We start from the raw sequence: 19,024 nt of genomic DNA on the forward strand, positions 1-19,024 counted from the left end.
GCCTTCCCTTTTTTTTTTATTCCACGCTTTGTGATTTTGGATCGGATTCACGGACCTATACAATTCCGGGCGCGAGTCATTCGTCCCGATATTATTCCAAACTGCCCGGCCCTTTTTGGCTTTTTCTTTTTATACTACTGGCGCTCTCTCACGGACCCTCTATACTATTATAGTATCTATTCTCTATATGTTAGATAACACTGGGTCATGCAGTCCTATAGATACGCCAGAGTTATGTAATCATATTATTAAATTCCTTTTTTCATTCTTTGTTTGACAAACGATAGATTCTTTTGGACTGGCTGGATCCGCTGCTGGATTGAACCAGAATGGCAGAGAATGCGGAATCAACGGGCAAAGGATTGGCCAGCGTTTCATCGTTGGCCAGCCAGAATCCCGTCAATTACAGCAGCGCCACTGCCCGTCCGTCTCAATTGGCCGCCGTGGCCGAAGGCTCATCGGGCCGCACTTCGACTTGTTCGACGCCAGCAGCAGCGGCATCAGGAACCGTGTCAGGTATGAAATCGACGGTGGGATCCAGCAGCGGCGCAACGGCGGGTGCCAGCAGCACTGCTGGACTGACGGCGGCCACTTCTGCAGCCTCTTCCTCCTCCTTCTGCTCCTCCTCTTCCATCGTGGGGTCGAGCACCCTGGCCAGCAGCAGCGTCCCTAGCGGCGGTGTGGGTACTAGCAACAACCCCACCACCACCTCCACCAGCACCTCCGCCACAGGAGCGGCGGCCAACCCGTCGACTGCTGCGTGTTGCCCGAGTCCGCCGCAGCTCTCAGTTGCGGCGGCGACTTCTAAAGGCAAAGGCGCCAGTGCCACTCCTTCCAGTAGTGGCGAGCAGAGCAACCGAGCGGCAGCTGGATCACCTTCGGTAGTGCCCGTGACAACAGGAGCAGCAGTAACAGCAGCAACAGCAGCAGCAGCCACACCGTCGACTCATCCGGCCGTGGGAACGCTGAGACAGCAGTCGCATCCGCATCAGCATCCGACATCTTCGCCGCCGTCGTATTCGTGGGTGCAGAGTCACCAGCGTCCGTCGGCCAGTGCCGCCGGGGGATTGTCGTACCCGCTGGACGAGCCGGATCAGAACATCGAAGGGGCCGGCTACAACTGGTCGGCCAGGAATCAGGCCACTTGGAGCGGGCCGGTGCCTCATCTGGTCCGTCGGGTCAGCACCAGTGGGACGGGCGGAGTCGGCGGATGCACCCGGTATGGTAGTCTCAATCGGCGCAGTGGTAACAACAGGAGCCAATTGCAGCAGCCGTCCAGCAGTCTGCGACTCGTCAACGGCGGATTGGCTGGTGGCCCGGCGGCCAACGGCTACCCGTCGTCCGAGGAGGAACTGAGGAGTCCGCGCCACCGACGGCCACATCCGCACCAGCAGCACCCGCTCCTGGGCTATGGTCTGAACAGCGGGCGCAGCGATGACCTGGGCAGCAACGCCTATTACGGCGGCGGCGGATCCGGCAGCTGCGGAGGCGTTTCCGGCGGCTACTCTTACGGCGGAGTCGGCACCTGCTGCTCCGATTCTTTAGTGACGGCCCTAGAGGACGAAGCCTCGACTTCTTCGTTCGTGCCCGACTACCTGGTGGCCGGCGCCGACGACATGAATTTTATCAACAATAAAGAAATGAGTGCCGGGGGCGGCGGAGGAGGTGGTGGCGGCGGAGTGGGCGGGTGCGGAAGTGCGGCCGGAAGTTTTGCCGCCGGAGGTGGAAGAGTTCATTTCAGCAACAGTGCCGGCGGCGGAGACGACGTCAGCCTGTACGGGACGCCAAAGGAGGAGGCCGGACCGGGACCCGGGCCGGCCAACATGGGCGGCGAGCCCAAGCCGTCGTTCATCCGCAACCAGCTTCAAGCCCTCTTCCAGCCGACGGACAACAAGCTGGCCATGAAGCTCTTCGGCAGCAAGAAAGCTCTCATGAAGGAGCGCATCCGACAGAAGGCGGCCGGACACTGGATCATCCATCCGTGCTCCAATTTCCGGTAAGAGAAATTCGATGGATGTAACCAAAAAAACTAACAAACAAATTCCCGATATTTAACGATCAGCTGTACTGGGAAAGTCCGATGAATAATCAAAGATATTGGCAAATCAATTATTGAAAACGGATTGCATGACCACCGTAGGTATCCAGCATCGCGGCCAGGCAATGGCAAAGTTGGCCCGGTATAATGAATCATGCGGGGAATATATACTTGAGCGCCGGAACGCACATTGGCTGTCGTCGTCCCCCCTAGATATAATATCCAAGTTACTTGGTTCTCTCTGATTGTTTAACTAGGACGTTATAAGGACATACAGCTGGAGCGGGGGTTGGCTGTCCAAGTTATAGATGTGAGAAAGTCTAGGCAGGATTCTGAATTTCTGACTGGTTATTCTATATGGGATAGAAATGCTGGGCGCAAAAAGAGAAAAGACTGACAATCAATAAAGAGAGTCGGCGGATAAGAAAAACAAAAAAGAAAACTTGTTATTATTTTTTTAGATTCGAAAGTTTCGTCTTTGCGGAATAATTTTCAAACTTTTGTGTCACAATGTCTGACGTAGTCGAATATACTCGAAGCTCTAGGGCGGGGTGGATGATTAGACATCAACTTTGAGTTTATTCCGATTTGTCGAGCTCAGGATCGTATATCGGTAATGTAACTGGATAATTTAACATTCCGGCGGAAGCCAATGGATGGATGGAAAAAGAACAGCCAATCTGTCTATCGCCTCCCCCGCATTATTGCAGCCGTGTAGGAATATTTACATAGATGATGGGCGGGAAAATGAAAAAAAGAAATCGGGAGCGATATGTCACAAAGCTGAGCTTTGTCACACTGTGGCACTTTTGCCCGGCGTGTATTAAAAATTTAGAAATTACATTTCGGCGTTAACGCCAGAAAGTTGGGCGGCTGCACGAAAAATTTTGATCTTCTCCATATTACGTTGATGGGGTCACTCGTGAAACAGAGAACCTTCTGTCCGACTTGAACAGCAGATGACTTGAAATGCGATCTGATGCTGTTCCCGCCATATGTATAGGACGAAGGTGGCGGGGTCCGCTGGAAACCGTTTCGAAAGTTCGAAGTTGATACAACCGGCGCTTGATCTCGTCATTTCTTTGATGGTGTGTGTGCTGTGTGATGGGCTTGTATAAGCGTCGATGAGAGAATAAAAGAGAGAGGTGTGTGCGTTGGATATTTACTCGTCGAGGGGAATTCGGAAGAGTTAAACGGGTATACACAGCACCCAGGAAAAAAAGAAAAAGGGAAAGATGAGGACGAGCTGGATGGACGTTGTCATCAATATGCCAGAAGCGGCGTCGGCGTCTTAAAGTTGGTTTAATGACGACGGCACCGGCGGCAGTTTTTTGACGCGCTTACTTTCTGACACGCAAGCACAAGCAAAAGTTACACTCCTACTACTACCTACGTACTACTAGACACTACACAAAAGTCAACCATTGATCCCATTTGATCTGCCCCGCACGAAAGGGGAGATACCTTTTCTCTCCGTGTGTGTGTAACTGTGTATACATACACGACCAGCCAAAGAAGCTTCTTCTTCTTGTTGTCGGATGGCCAGCAGAGCCATCAAAGCGTCGATATCTAGTCAATAGAGACGCGATGTGTGTAACCCCCGCCCGTCCGACGTGAGAGACGTGATGACTGGCTGATGGCGCAACGCAAAAACAAAAACACAACTGGGCACGGTGGATAACATCAGCAGCACCAGAAAAGCCCCCCGATGACTGAAAATAGCTATTTCGACCCCAACAGTTTAGCCGCGGCGGTTCGAATCGAGATGAGATCAAAAACTTTTTTAGAACTTCTCTCGGGCTGCCTATAGCCGCCGGTGATGTTATACAATCGTTTGTTAGTTACTGGCTACACTATGTGGGCACTTTCTATTTTTTTTTGTGTTCGGGAAAAAAGTTGAATTCAACTCCCGTATATATAAACAATGCGGAGGAGGAAAAAGCAGTCTCAGTTTGCGGAGGCAAAAAAATTCCTGGGTCTGGCTCCGGCGGTCGGGTGCACGGAGAAAACCCGCACTCTCGCCGGGATCCTATTTTTATAACTGGGCCATTTGATTTAGAGTACATCAAGTTGGTTGCGGACTGGTTACACACACGCCCTTGCACCGTGTTTATACACACAGCCACCGCCCATCATCGGCAAATTTTTTTGGGGGGGTTTCAGCATCTCTCACAAGTTCAGGATCTCGCACCTAACAGAAGCGAAAACACACGGGAGTGAAAGATCAACAAGCCTGGATAGATAGTCTGTGCTGGCCGAAGCTTCACAAAGAAAAAACAAAGGGAATGACTTTTATGATTGCAATCCCCTTGACCCCCTTAATCCTCATCTCTTATCATCTGGGTTATAGACACACAGCACTTATGTATGTACTACCTCTCTAGAGGCAGCAGTGTAGTAGTGTATATTTATAACTTTCTTGTTTGACGTAATTTCTAATCCGCCAATTTTTTTGGGTGGATTTGCTTGTTGGGTCTATATACCGCGACGGACATATTTCCCCCCAATAATCGGAAGGATGAATTTTAGTTTTTTTTTTTTCTTTTCAATTCTTTTGGGCCATCAGCGAATCGTAAATCAAGATGAATTACGGAACTGATGGCATAAATAATGCCCTGTTTATGTGTATTTTGTTGGCCTTCCGGCAAGTTTTCCGCTGACAAAGTCGGCCGTTATTTGCTCCGGCCAAAATATATAAGCCGCTTAAATATCCAAACCAAATGTTTGTAAGAAGAAGAAGAATACTTGAAGAAGAAAAGTAGACCCTATAGTCCCTCTATTATATATATAGTATATCCCCCCCGCTTGCCCATGCTGTGCATAATAGCACATACTAGAAGTGGAGATCCGCTGTGTGTCCGGAAAGGAGCGATCCTCTCCCAATGTGAACGGCAATCGGGTTCGAGGAGAGGGGGGTGGGGAGGTAAAGATGGGTAAGATATTTGGATATGCGCTAGTCTCTATAGGAAAAGTTGGCCATTTCGAATGGAAAATCACATTCACTGCTGCTGCTGCTCGCTCGTAAATATGTCCTAGTCTCTCTTGGCCGCTTATTCTTCTCCGACCAACCGTGGAGCATCGGCTCCTCCCACTTTTATATTATCCCGCCCGTGCAATATCACCCCCTCCGTCCCTTCCTGCCAGCAACGACTCCCGACACGGGTCTTCGGGATATACCATGGAAGAATGCCCGCTCTCTTCTTTTTTTTTATGTACAGATATTTTTCACAGAACTATATACACACACGAGCTCGAATCCATATCCAGCTTTTCGACATCAAAATATATACGTCCGGAGGTATAACAGGAGGAAGACTGTGGCCAAAAAGCTCGGCTTGCCGATGGTGGCCGGATTAGATTGACATATCCGATAGGAATAAGGATAGAGCGGCGGCCAATGAGATGTACACAGGAATCTATTACATAACTAATGTCTAAGACTATAAGGTTTATAGTAAGGTTGGAAAAAAGTACGACTAGATATTTGCGGGACTATCGTTAAAAGCGGTGGGGGTCTATTCTTCTTCTTTACAGCTCTGTGTGTGGCGGTATTATACACCGTCGAGGATATATAGGGCCTCATATAACACTCCTACGCTGTCAAGCGAGTAATGCATCTAATCTATATAGATACATATACATATCGGGGACGGAGAAATAAGCAGCCATCCAGGGCGTGATGGGATAGTCAACCCCCTCTGAATTCTCCTGGTTGTTAGATAGACTAAGATGTTTTGTTTTCAAAATTACATTGGTTAGATTGTTATATAGTAAGGAAACGTGAACTGAGTGGGCGGTATAATATATACAGAGATTAGTCATCTTGACTGGAATTTGAAGTTGAGAATTCCGGAGTTGGTCGTGCTATATTATATCCCGCCAACGGAAATGGAGGAAAAAAAGGATTTATTTTTTTATATTTTGTTCTTTTCATACAAGAAAGAAATCGTTGATCGTTTGTCAGTGCCCTATTTGTCGACGTGTATTGATACGTTGTTCCTCAATCAGATTCTCCTGCGGAGACAGTTTCGATCCTTCGACTCGTATCTCCGCGCCCGTTCAACGTGTGTGGGAGGACGCGACTGCGTCTCTGCCAACAAATGACGCCGTGTCACCGCCGCAATAATGGCCAGCAATTGAATTGAATCAATAGCGCTCGCGCAGGATCTTTTTTTTTTCCTTCCAAGCAATGGAGGTTCAAATAATCACAGCTGGAGAAACCTTATATATAAGATCCCTCTCTCTCTGGCTGTGAATGACCATTGAAACCCGACCATTTCTTAGATTTCTGTGGTGGGTTTTTTTTATTTTCCTTTTAGATGTATACCTTCTTTCTTCTTCTTTTTTTTCGTTCATAAAAGAGTCAGCACCTCCTTTGTTCTCCGGCTCTCACTTTGACGTACCGGCCGTCATTCACTGAGAATTTCCTCTCTCCGTTTCTTCTTCTTCACTTTGCTATGCAGAGAAGCTCCGCAGACTCTGTTTCCATTTCCTTTGTTTTTTTCCTTTTTTTATATGTGACATGGTGAAAGCCCGTTAGTCTCGACCGGCCATTAAATGGCGGCCCCACACACACTACCACTCAGCCCCGGACGGACGATGAGGCTTCTAAACATGCAAGGGAGACATATAAGTCAGGCACAGCACTCCAGCTACTATATAGTGTATAGACAGGAGAGTCATTACGGCAACAGTTAATGAAGATGTACGGCCATAGCCATCGAGTTTATTAGATGGAAACGGCGTAGAGAGAAGATGCTGTTAGATATAGAGACGCCGGCATCATATAATTAATGTCATTTACAACACGGCGATGGCGCTTAAGGGCTTGATAACACCCCCCACCCCTTTATTTTATTCCCAGCTCAACCTATACGTAATTGCCCATTTGACAGCTGGGCCGTCTTTTTCGCGCCTACATTCGAACGAGGCATTTCATCTGTGCAATAAAGAATGGCGGGATGTCCATGGGCCATCGAGGTTGACTAATGTATACAACACAGGGCGAGAGAGTATCCAACAGCCGACGAAACAAAAGGATTTCCTGGAACTTGAAGAGAGAAATCGTCAGCTGCTAATGGATGGTGATTATCGAGGACGTGATTCGTGTGAAGGAGTTTCACGCGACAGTAGAGCCGGATTGCTGTTGTTCCGTCCTTTAATATATATCAGGCCGTTTTCAAATCCGTTTAGCTGCGTTTGACAGCTCGTGAAATTCAAAGTAGACACAACGGTTTCTCTTTGACTCTCGTTCCCGGCACCCCCTATCTCTCCATTATAGAGAATCATCCGATGATAAAGGGGCCAGACAAAGGCACTTTGGGCCGGCTCAGGTATATATATCTTATTCCGCTGGCGGCTATATTCCCGCACGCTGCGTTAAATCTCCAAGCGCTATATAGCAGCCGAGACCGAACGTTTGACTGTTTCACTCGACTCGGCATTGATGAAGGCCGGGATGAGAGAAGAACCGATTGAACTTGAGTCAAATTGAAAGTGGATAACTTGCAGCGCTATAGCAACCAGCTGCCGTTCAGCCCCACACGACTTTGACAGTTTTTCCAAAGTCTATAATGAATAGAATATGGCAGACTTAGTAGCTGGGCTTCTTCCCAGCTATTGTGCCAAAATCTCTGGCCCAGATCAATCAGCGATTGAAGCTCATCGTTAAATAGCTTCTGCTGTATAATCTATAACAAAGGCGGATACACATTTGTGCATGCGCCTCTCGTTCATCAATTTTTTCCCCTGTGAATGAAACGTCAAACTCTTTGATGGAAATCACAGGTTTTACTGGGACTTGGGGATGCTGTTCCTGCTGGTGGCCAACTTGATCATCCTTCCCGTGGCCATCTCTTTCTTCAATGATGACCTAAGTATTCGCTGGATTGCCTTCAACTGCCTTAGCGACACCATCTTCATGATCGACATCGTCGTCAATTTTCGAACAGGTTCATTCATCGGGGAATTTCTTTTCTATTTTTTCTCGCCTATTTAACAACATTTATTTGATTTGATTTACCTGTGCTCGCAGGTATTATGCAACAAGATAACTCGGAGCAGGTCATCCTGGACCCGAAGCTGATAGCCAGGCACTATCTGCGCACTTGGTTCTTCCTAGACCTGATCAGTTCCATACCACTTGATTACATCTTCCTCATCTTCAATCAGGTCAGTTAATTGGGGCGGGAATGGGGAGAAATAAAAAATAAAAAATGTTCACACACCACCATGCACTACTGTATATCCAACGGAGAACGGTTCGTCTTTATCTACATTGTGTTGTGTGTGTGTGTGTGCGATGCGCAGTTTCTACGGATGCAGGACTTTAGCGAAAGCTTTCAGATCCTGCAAGCCGGTCGGGCTTTGAGGATTCTCCGCTTGGCTAAACTGCTCTCCCTCGTGAGGCTTCTCCGACTGTCACGACTCGTCCGCTACGTCAACCAGTGGGAGGAAGTTTACGTAAGTCTTTTCATCTTTTTTATTATTTTTATTTCCCTCCTGTTTAGTTTTTTTCCGCTTTGCTGGAAGGAAAAATAAAATGAATGACAAAAAAAAACGGACGAAATTCAAACAAGAAAAAAGAGAGACGAGGCACAAACACAAAAGTTTCGAACGCACTTTGGAGTATATAGTATATATGATATATGTACTACACTCTGTGTGTGCTGGTCAAATTATTATCATAACATGGCACATTGTGTATACACCCCATCCAATCATTCACGCCTATTTGATTCTCTCGTTCTTCATTCACGCAACTTTTGTTTCAAATTTCAATGTCTGTCTTTCAAATTCTCTTTCTCTCTCGAGACTATCTATCTACTACATTTAAATTATATTCGTCTCTTCTAAATTTTAATTCCATCCTTCTTGGAATTATTCGACGCATTCAACCTTCTTGCCCTTTAAAAAACCCCTCCCCGTGATTCAATGACGTCATCATATTTTCGTTTTCTTTTTCTTAGACGATGTGATTGAGTTGCATTTATATCGACCAAACCGCTTCTGGCTTTGTTTTCTTGCTCGGTTATATTTTGAGTTTTTTATTCCTCAAAGTTATTATCCGTGCTGCACAACACTATATACTATATATATACATGCTGAGCCGGCCTTGTACATTTCCTACAAGATAGATCCACCATCTTTTTTTTTTTATTATTTTTTACTTTTATGACGACTTTTATTTCAATATCGTTACTCATTTCATTTTTTTTTCATTTGATTTTTTCTTCAATTCCCAACTATATAGTCGTCAGTTATTATTTTGTGCTGTGTTCCCAGTTTGTGTTGGTTGTGTGTCCATGTCTTTTCTGCGTGCGCTGTTGTGTCTATGCCATATCGCCCAGGTTCAGTTTGCTGGTGTGATTATTTCAATCCAGTTGAAAGGAAGGGTCCGCGCTGGATTAGGCTACCATTCCCTGCTGCACACACACACACACCAATCCACCACACCCCAGCATTTTGCACCGGCGGAATATACCCATATAGCATCTAGTCTCAAAACACGCGATAGAATCGTTGAACCCCATAACATTTCGAGCATCTTCGACCACAACCTCGGTTGGCGGATGCATTCCACCAAGAGAGAGAGAAAGAGAAAGAAAAAAAAAAAAGGTACGCTGATGACGGGCCCATATACCCACACGAAATCTCGTCTAGACATACCTAGGTCTACATTTCCTTCACCTTTCCGTCAATTTATTTTTCGTTTTCTTTTTTTATTGAATTCCCGAGAAGAAGATTCTCACGCACAATTACGTGTACGTTTGGGCATCTATAACACACCCACATATATGCACTCACAACAACACGTATGGTAATAATGTCATGAAGAACAAGTTTTCGGTTCATGTCTGTGGGCTCGTTCGACATTCAGTTTCCCCGTCCCCATCCATTTTTTGACGTGGAATTATATTTCCCAATCTTTTCATTTTTATTTTATTTCATTTTTTGGCTTTCCAATTTCTGATTTGTTTCTCTCTCTATCTCTCTTGACACGGCAAAGTTTGTACTTGTCAACGGGCACGCGATATCCCATGACTCGGTGAGGCACCCAAAGGAGCAGCTTTTTCTTTTTAATTTCCGAATTCTGTGACGTATTTGAAATTGGCGCGGAAAAGAACTGCTGCCATTTGAGTGATTAGATTATTATACATGCGCTGCTGCTAGTTTAGATACCTGCCGGACCGTTTCGTGTGCCCCCCGTCTACCAGTTGAACCGTTTAATTATTTCTTCTTTAATTGCCGTTCGTTGTTGTTGTCTAGCAAATTCACACCATTCCGGCGTCTCGTTATTTTTCGACCGCGGGTTATGTGTTCTCCGCTGCGGATCTTTTTTTTCCCCACTGAGACTCGGCTGACACACAGGGGTCATGTCATGTTATAATGGCCGACGCCCACCTTAAATGGCGTCCCATGCACAGGCCGGGGTAGGAGGGGAATGTCAGGAATCTCTTTGCGTCATTGGCCTTCGCATGCCAACGTATTAAAATAAAATAACAAAACGGGTCGAGTCGGAAACGGACGTGTCAGCAGGCCGGGCAGGAGTCGTCAATAAAGTGTCCTTCTTATTCCTCCTTTTGATGAATTGACTTGTTTGCTGTCGTCGCTCGAATTATTGACCGTCAGACACTTCCATCGTCTCCAACACAGAAGCTCTATAGGCGACAGACAGTCTTCTTCTTAGAAATTGTATAAATAGCCGGAGGAAATGTCTTTTTTTTTTACTTGCAGAGAGAGCATCATGAGTTACATTTTTAGACGGACACAATAACAAAAGATTTGTTTTTAGATCGGACACAGTTGACTATACACACGGAAGTTTCTGACAAATCTCGATAAATTTGTGTTGAGCTTCTTGTTTCCTCCCCCAGCACTTGATCTCTTTCCCAAATGACCAATATCAACCAATGTATAGCGCCGGGATAAATCCTTACATTATAGCTACTGTATATGTGCAGTTGAATGATGTACTACATCCTTTAGATATATATATTATATTTCCTACACACATACAACAACTCCGGTGGGCAATTTTGTGCAGCGGGCAGCAGCGGCCGCAGTGATTTACGACCGCGGGTTTCCAGTCGGGTGGGGACTGAAAAGGGCCGTACAACGAAGAATAAGAAGAAATCGGAAGAAGAGTTATTATTTATTCTCTCTCTCTCTCGATATATATTTGTGTGTGTGTCTGGATTCGCCCCCTCTGTGCGGGACACAATCGATATAGCTTCATCCATCATCCGCCCGGAATTGAAACGAGTGATGGTTCATTGCCATCTCGACCAGCCAGCTAGAGACGATATAAGAAGCGACTTTCATTGATGCGCTGGGCCTATACACTCGGCGTCGATCGGCTTTGATAGACTCTTTCTCTCATCCGCTTTTCGTTCGATCCTGACGTAATAGAGAAAAGATCCTCCTCTTTCTCCCCTACAGCTTTTATATAGTCTAAATATAACAACCGACTGCCTGCCTCTCTGTCGCCTCTTTTTTTCTGTTTCATTGATCATCAAGTCGACTGACTGACTGTCAGAGGCCTCTTCTATTAGATCGTTGCCGTTTGTGTTGTACACACACAGCAATGTCAGCACTGTCAGCCTCAGAAAGAAAAATAAACGGGTTGGGTGGGGGTGGATATATATATGTGGAGAAGGCGCGGTTCTCTTCCGCACACTTCCGCTCATTAAAAACAGAAGAGCAGAGCAACCCCGCGGAGGCTTTCTCTCTTTCTTCTTTCTTATTTTTCTTTCTCTCTCGGGGTGGGAGTCTCTCTCTCATTTCTATATACGAGACAGAGTGAACGAACGATGTGTAGTATAGAGGGATGATGATCCTTTTGTATGATGTAGCATAGTATATACTCAATGGATGGCTCTTCTTCTTTTTCCCACCCTGTGTGTTGTGTGTCGCCCCCTTTAGGCTGCTCCTCTACGATAGATAGATTGAGATGTGTGTAGCTATAGAAACTAACACGGAAAGAGAGAGAGAGAGGCGCGTGTATTATTATTATTATCGACTCGCCGTTCGAACCCAGGCGTTTTTTTTTTGTTTTTTCACAGACGCCAGAGAACTCTGAATGATACACACACGCCCCCGTTATTCTTTTTTGGTGTGTTGTCTGAGCTGCTCGTTTGTTTGTCTGTTTGTTTGTTTATTTTGTTGTTGTTTTTTTTTTATTTAAACCAACCCCCTCCTTCCTTCCTTCTTCTCCGGGTTGTTTTCCTCCCCTGTAAACTCCGCAGTTCAAAGTATTTGTGTTTTTTGTTTTTAGATTCTTCCGCGTGATGCCAATAGATATACTATAGTTTTCTCTCTTCTCTCTCTTCTCTCGCCTTTGGTGTTGTTGTGTGTGTGTGTGTGTGTGTCGCTGTTGGGGTTTTGCTTTTTCTTCGACTTTGCAATTGATGACGGGCCAAGTCAAAGGAGTCGAGCGCATATAAGCAGTCCGACATGCACGCAACCCCTTTTCGGCCCTTTCTTTGTTATACACGCGTGTCTGGCCTATAGCCTCGACATTTTTGTTTAATTTTTTTTTTCTTATGATCACTGTTGTCTCTATATTCTCTTTCTCTTTGATTCATCATTTCGGTGTGAGTTATGACCCCCCGGAAGGCAAAAAAAAAAAAAAAAAAAGATACGAAAGCGAAACAAAAAGGCAGCAATTAAAAAACTATATAGCTCCTAGTATTTTTTAAAATAGTAGTTTTTATTCACGAACGCTCGTATCTCTCTCTGTTACACACGACACTCTTTTCGCTCATCCCGCTATCACTCTTTCTCTCTCTGTCTCTCTCTCTGTCTCTCTCAGATCTCTCAGAACTTACAGAATCTGAGCAAAAAACGGACCGAACGAAGGGGACGGCTCGGTTCCGACGCTCACGCGAGCAATCAGAAGGAGTCCTACAAAGAAAAATCCCTTATCATGAAGGTAAAAAAACCAACCAAGACCAACAAATCAAAAGCAAAAACAAAATGAGGGGGAAATTCGAATCGGAACACAAAAACAAATTCAAATTTTAAAAAACTAATCGGCTCGGAGAGATTGCGATTTATTTGATTCAATCTGTTTGCTTTCAAATAAGCCGCCGATTTCTTTTGTTTTTGTTGGCCGTTTTGTGATACTGGACTGTAGAAATATGGCTGTGCTGATGGGCTGCAAAACAGTTACTAATGCTGCTGCCGTAATTTAAAAAAAAAATCTGACAATTTCCAAAAGCAGAAAAAGAAAAGTTGACTCGAAGAAAGAAAAACGAAAAATTAATATTGCTTTGATTGAGTGCATCATCATCTCCATAATTTCTATTAGAAAAAAACAAACAAGCAAAAAAACGCATACTTTTTTTCTCTTCTTCTTTTTCTTCGTCTCTGTCTCTTTTCATTCTGTCATTGGCTAAATGTCTGTGCTGATGCTTGTCGACATTATTATATCCAACAACATCCCCCCTGGCTTTCCGTTGGACATTTGTTATTTGTTTTCATTTTTCTAATTCTTTTAATATTGCGTTGTTTGTTTTGAGTCATTAATTTGTTAATAATTTGTTGTCGTTAAAAAAAAAATCACCGGCTCATTTCTTAAAGCTTTCGTCGTTTTATAATATTACGCACGGCCCATTCATCGTCTAGATTTGATTTAAAATATACAGAGCGCCTTCCTGATTGCGAATGCGGAACCACGGCTTTGGCAACGGAGCACGCTTCTTTGTATTGCTTTGTTTTTGTTTTGTTTTTTATCACATTTTGATTAATAGCTTCTTTTTTATTGGGTTATTTTTTGTGGATTACGTCATAACCCCTCCCCCTCGATGCGTTGATAGAGTTGATATCTGTTGTCAATTATGTAGATTTATTCATTTAGTTATGTCTATGAAAGTTTATGTTCATACCATTCACCAGACGTAAAAGATAAAATCAAATGTTCAAATTAAATTTACTCGAGGTCGCCAAATGATTCTTGATTCAAATAACAAATAAATGATAAGGAATTTTAGTATTATAAGCGATTCAAGTTACGTCATGTCAACTTTTCTCTTCTTTTCTTATTCCTTCCGCTTTGATGTGCCCGTGTTGTGGCCGTCGTTTCTTTTACTTGTGCAATGTTCCCATCCATCCATCATCCATCCGCATTGGCCACCTCGGCAGTTCCTCAATATGGCCAGCGTCTTCATGAGGATCTTCAACCTCATCTGCATGATGCTGCTCATTGGCCACTGGTCGGGATGTCTTCAGTTCTTGGTGCCCATGCTCCAGGGATTCCCTCCCAACTCGTGGGTGGCCATCAACGAATTGCAGGTTAGTTACATATTCCTGCCGCCGGGCATTTTCCTTCTTCTCGCCCATCGCCTATAACTTCAATCACAGGATTATTACCGCATAATAATGTCCTGTAATAAGTCTCTCCGAGGTTTTCTTCGTGAAAATAATCGACCGGAGAGCTCGCGGGGGCTGGCAGCACACTATAATAGCTACTTGAAATTGGTTGCCTTATATAACCCCCCGCTCTTGTGTATCGACTTGATATTTACGTTGCAAATCCTGATATCTCCATCATTCGCATTTGCCAAGGATTTATCACCGTTCCGTTTAGACGCCCAAAGGCGTTCGATTATTATAGGGCAGCCGGGGGGTGATGGTGGTATATATCGATCATCTATTCCATCTAAATATACAGGGCGTCACATTAATTTCCATAAGAATTTGATGAGCCATAGAGATGCTGAACCGGAGAAGTATACTAGAAGAGAATTTTATGTTACGCAATTCGTGTAATCTTTGATAGGATTAAATTCGGGACCATTTTTGTCTGGCGCTGTTGTTTAAAAATAAATAAAATGTGGGGGAGCTAATAACTATACGGCCAGAAAGGAGCTTGCAGCAGTTAGTGAATCAAACATACATCAAAGCCCCCTGTCTAACTGAATGTAGACACGGTGTAACAGGCCGTGTGTGCCGGCGTTATTCCTTTCTTCTTGATTCCTTCCAGCTATAAACGGCGGATGGATGGAGATGCGGAAATGCGACATGACGGAAAATGCCATGCGGCTTAACTTGTATAACAAGATCGCTCCTTGTTGAAGCGCGTAAATATCTAAAAGACTTTTTGACGACGTTATTGTGTAACCAGCTGAATTCATTTGGAGCCGCAGCAGAGGCTGGCAAAGATTGATCCGATATAAAACATTTACTAAATTATTTTGTGCTCGAACAGGAATCCTTCTGGCTGGAGCAGTACTCGTGGGCCCTATTCAAAGCCATGTCGCACATGCTGTGCATCGGTTACGGCCGGTTCCCGCCGCAGTCGCTCACCGACATGTGGCTGACAATGCTGTCGATGATCAGCGGAGCCACCTGCTACGCCCTCTTCCTCGGTCATGCCACCAATCTCATTCAGAGCCTCGATTCTTCGCGACGTCAGTACCGCGAAAAGGTAAAATAGAACCAGCAGACTATGTACATACGTATATACTATAGATGCCCAGTCACGCCAAATGCAATGCCGGATATTCCGGCTATCGATGGTTCATACAACCGCCCACTGACGTGTCAATGTGTCTAGCCGCTTTTGAAATCCAAGTCATATCCCCCTCCGTTTCTATTAAGACGCACCAGACCGAACGCTTATACCGTCATCGCTTTGGAGAATACACCAGACAGGAATAGCAGAGTTCAGGATCCCCGTGTGCGATTGTATACAAGATGTAAAGCGGGAGAGAAAGCCCGGGTGAAAAGGTATATATGTATGCATCCGTGAAACACATCTGGGCAGGCAATAAGATATGCGGGACTGATTTTGACATCAAAGGAGCAATTTAGACGGTTTTATCTGGCCCCTGGACGAAGAGGGACTGTGCTTTCATATACACAGTATAGAGATATAGGCGTCAAAGATGTACCCATTCTCTCACCGTTGCTGGAATGACAATGCGCCCGGTTGTACGTACGCTGAACATCAATAGGAGGGTTGCCGGGGTCTATATAGAAAAGACGCCCACATTCACGCTCGTAGATGTACAGTATCGTCCAAAAAAATCCGAACGCACCCCTTTTTCAAAAGCCCAGTTTAATGTAGATTCTTTGTTTTTAACTTTCAAGACTTCATATTATGTGTGGAATTAATTGTTTTACAAAGTTCATTTATTAGAATTAAGAAAAAAATGCAGAAATATTTTTTTTAAATAAAGAAAGAGACCATGGTGTTCGGATTTTTTTGGACGATACTGTACCTCTATACATTTTGCAAGGAATATAAGAGTCGCAGAGTCTATAGAGAGATGTATAGCAGTAGTTCTGTATGCGCACGGTCTATATAACATAGATTACTTCCCGATATTGATATTTAGACGTGACGTGGGCGCGGCTATTGATTCTTTTTTTTTCCTCATCCCCCACCCCCCTCGCGTTAGAGAGAATCCGTTCGTGAATTATCGCTGGTAATTCTATCATGGCGTTTCATCGAAGTCACAGCGAGAAACGCCGAGTACGTGTTCCCGTATAATGGAGAATTCCCGATTTGTATTAGATATATTTATCGCCGGGCTGAATTTCATACCGAAATCGAGCTGGCCCTTTTTTTCCAATTCAATTCAATCAACTAGATAGATATAAATATACTACTACTGTGCTGTAAGGCCTATATGTATTTATACGGAGCGTGACGTTATTCAAACATCATCAGCGAGCAGAACTAGATACAGCGTTGGCACGCAGATAGAATAGTATATATGGATCTCTGCGTCTATATTAGCATTGCGTTCATAAAATGGAGAACAGATTTGTGGGCGAATAAATACTTTTGTGCGCAGTTGCTTCTCTTTGTCGACGAAATTTAATTCACAAAGGGAAAATTTTACGTCATAAAACCTATAGCGCTGATTAGACTATAACGAAATGAGACGCAGATTTGTCGGTTTCATCAATTATTCGCAATTATTTTTGGGATTCAGTTACACACAAAATAACTTTAGGCTGTCACAGCAGCTAGCTATAAATATGATCTACATTTAACTGTTTTCGTATATGATTATCTCTACTGTCTAAATGTATGCGCGTTGGCGAAAAAGTACTCCATTTATTCGCATATACAGCCGCTTGATAAAAGACTTGTGGAAATCTTCCAGACATGTTGATTGTTTGGGAAGTGAAGTGCAACGTTGGCTCTCTCCGAGAATCGATCTTGTTTGCTATTGTACTCGGGGTTTTTTTCTTTTTTCTTTTTTGTTTTGTTTGGGTTATGGTTGTCTGAAGTTGTTGTTTTGTTTTTGTCCCGATTCTCTTCGGCCGGTCACTACTCTTGGGGAATTGCAGTCAAGTGTGTACAAGTCCTGTCACATTCCAGCGTTATATAACGGGGGGTCCAAATATCGGGACACACGATAGTTTGTCATACATAAATATAGATCCAAATTTCTTGGCCCACTGCTGTTGTATATGGACTGGAAGAGGTATAATATTATACAGCTGGCGGAATGGCAGATAAGATCAAAAGAGAATGAAAGGGGGAAAAAAAGAGAATCGGGGACGTCGAATACACACTGGCGGCTCCCGTGTTTTGAAGGTGGCCTAGTTACCGGAAAACCTCGCACTCCATCATTAAATATAGCGTCTATATTCGCCTATATAGTGAGAGAAATAGAGAGAGAACCGGTGGCGAATGAGCGTGAGTGTGGGATGCTATATAGATTGTTGGGCGCCTCTCGGTTTATGTACTTCATCTTGGCGTGTTGGTAGAGACTATAGGAGAGAGCCGGAGCTTGGCCATTTGTGTACTTAGAAATATGGCCGAAGGTCGATGCTAGTAGACGCACAAAAGGCAACAAAAGAGGACAACAACATTCTGTATAGGACTCAAAAGGCCGCCAACAGCAACAAACTTACGTACAGACATAGGGACCACCCTCACAGTGAAAGGCGAGTCCAATTCGTTTGTATAGAGGAGCGCTTATTTTCTCTCGCATGCACACAACAGAATAGCAAAGCTTCTTGTAGAGGCAAATGTAACGCGCGCTTTTATTACGACCTCTCGTTATACTGAGGTGGACAACAATAGAAGCCCTATGTAGGATACCTAGGTGACGGCGGTTCAAACATTATTCTTATTCCACGTCCATCTATCTCGTACATCTCATCGTATAGGTGTACACAATTCGGTCATTTTGTTGTTGTTGTTGCGGCTGGAGGCCAGTCGATTGTTGTTGTTGGGTTGTTCGGGGCAACTGCCGTGTGGGTTGTGTATGAGTTGTCAACGGCTATGCTAGACGAAGCAAAAGTCGATATGCGCCTCACATTTTATTCAGAAATTTCACATGCGCATCGTCGCGGTGATGAATGATGCATAATAACCCTCATGTACCCCCCCCCCCTCTCGTATAATAATCCTCAAAATCAAACCATTTGGAAATTGATTGCCGATGTTCGTTTGAATTTCACTGCGAAACGAAACTGACTTGTTTATTACTTTGTCTCGTTTTGTGTTTGATTAACGCAGCTGAAACAGGTGGAGGAGTACATGGCGTACCGGCGTTTACCGCGGGACATGCGCCAAAGGATCACTGAATACTTCGAGCATCGCTACCAGGGCAAATTCTTCGACGAGGACGCCATCTTGGGCGAGCTGTCGGAGAAATTACGCGAGGTACAGTACGACCCCGATCCCGACCCCCCACCCCTAAGTATAACGGTAGAAAATGTGACGACGAGAAGAGTCTATGGGCCATTAAGGACGAAGCTAATGATCCTTCTTCCCTCTCTTTCTTGAAATACATTGCTTTTTTTTTTTCTATATTGATGATGACCTTGTACCGCACGAACTGTAGGGTCTTCTCTCCCCTCTCAGCCTTGTTTATTCTTTCGGAGCCTCTATCATCGTTTATCAACCGGCCTTGTCCGGGTGCGCTATCTCCAGCCTACTTTACTATTCCACTTGAATGATTTTGTTTTTCTAAATTTATTAGTAGGTCCTTCAGTCCTTTTCTTATTACATGCCAT

At 44.6% G+C, this 19,024-nt stretch overlaps 1 protein-coding gene across 2 annotated transcripts in view; it reads left to right on the forward strand.

The window, feature by feature from the left end:
• LOC124190467 (potassium/sodium hyperpolarization-activated cyclic nucleotide-gated channel 2-like) overlaps positions 1 to 19,024 on the forward strand; it is a 39,033-nt gene that overhangs the window by 17,438 nt on the left and 2,571 nt on the right. The window contains exons 2-9 of one of the 2 annotated variants that reach the window (XM_046583117.1): positions 288 to 1,996; positions 7,826 to 7,989; positions 8,073 to 8,209; positions 8,348 to 8,500; positions 12,852 to 12,971; positions 14,183 to 14,332; positions 15,249 to 15,467; positions 18,525 to 18,671. In XM_046583117.1, the coding sequence (XP_046439073.1) occupies positions 330 to 1,996; positions 7,826 to 7,989; positions 8,073 to 8,209; positions 8,348 to 8,500; positions 12,852 to 12,971; positions 14,183 to 14,332; positions 15,249 to 15,467; positions 18,525 to 18,671 (2,757 nt within the window). In that variant the 5' untranslated portion in view covers positions 288 to 329. The remainder of the gene's footprint in view (positions 1 to 287; positions 1,997 to 7,825; positions 7,990 to 8,072; positions 8,210 to 8,347; positions 8,501 to 12,851; positions 12,972 to 14,182; positions 14,333 to 15,248; positions 15,468 to 18,524; positions 18,672 to 19,024) is intronic. The other variant, XM_046583118.1, reaches the window with a different exon arrangement.

Source organism: Daphnia pulex, chromosome 3 (assembly GCF_021134715.1).
Source record: "Daphnia pulex isolate KAP4 chromosome 3, ASM2113471v1".
NCBI classification, from domain to species: Eukaryota; Metazoa; Arthropoda; class Branchiopoda; order Diplostraca; family Daphniidae; genus Daphnia; species Daphnia pulex.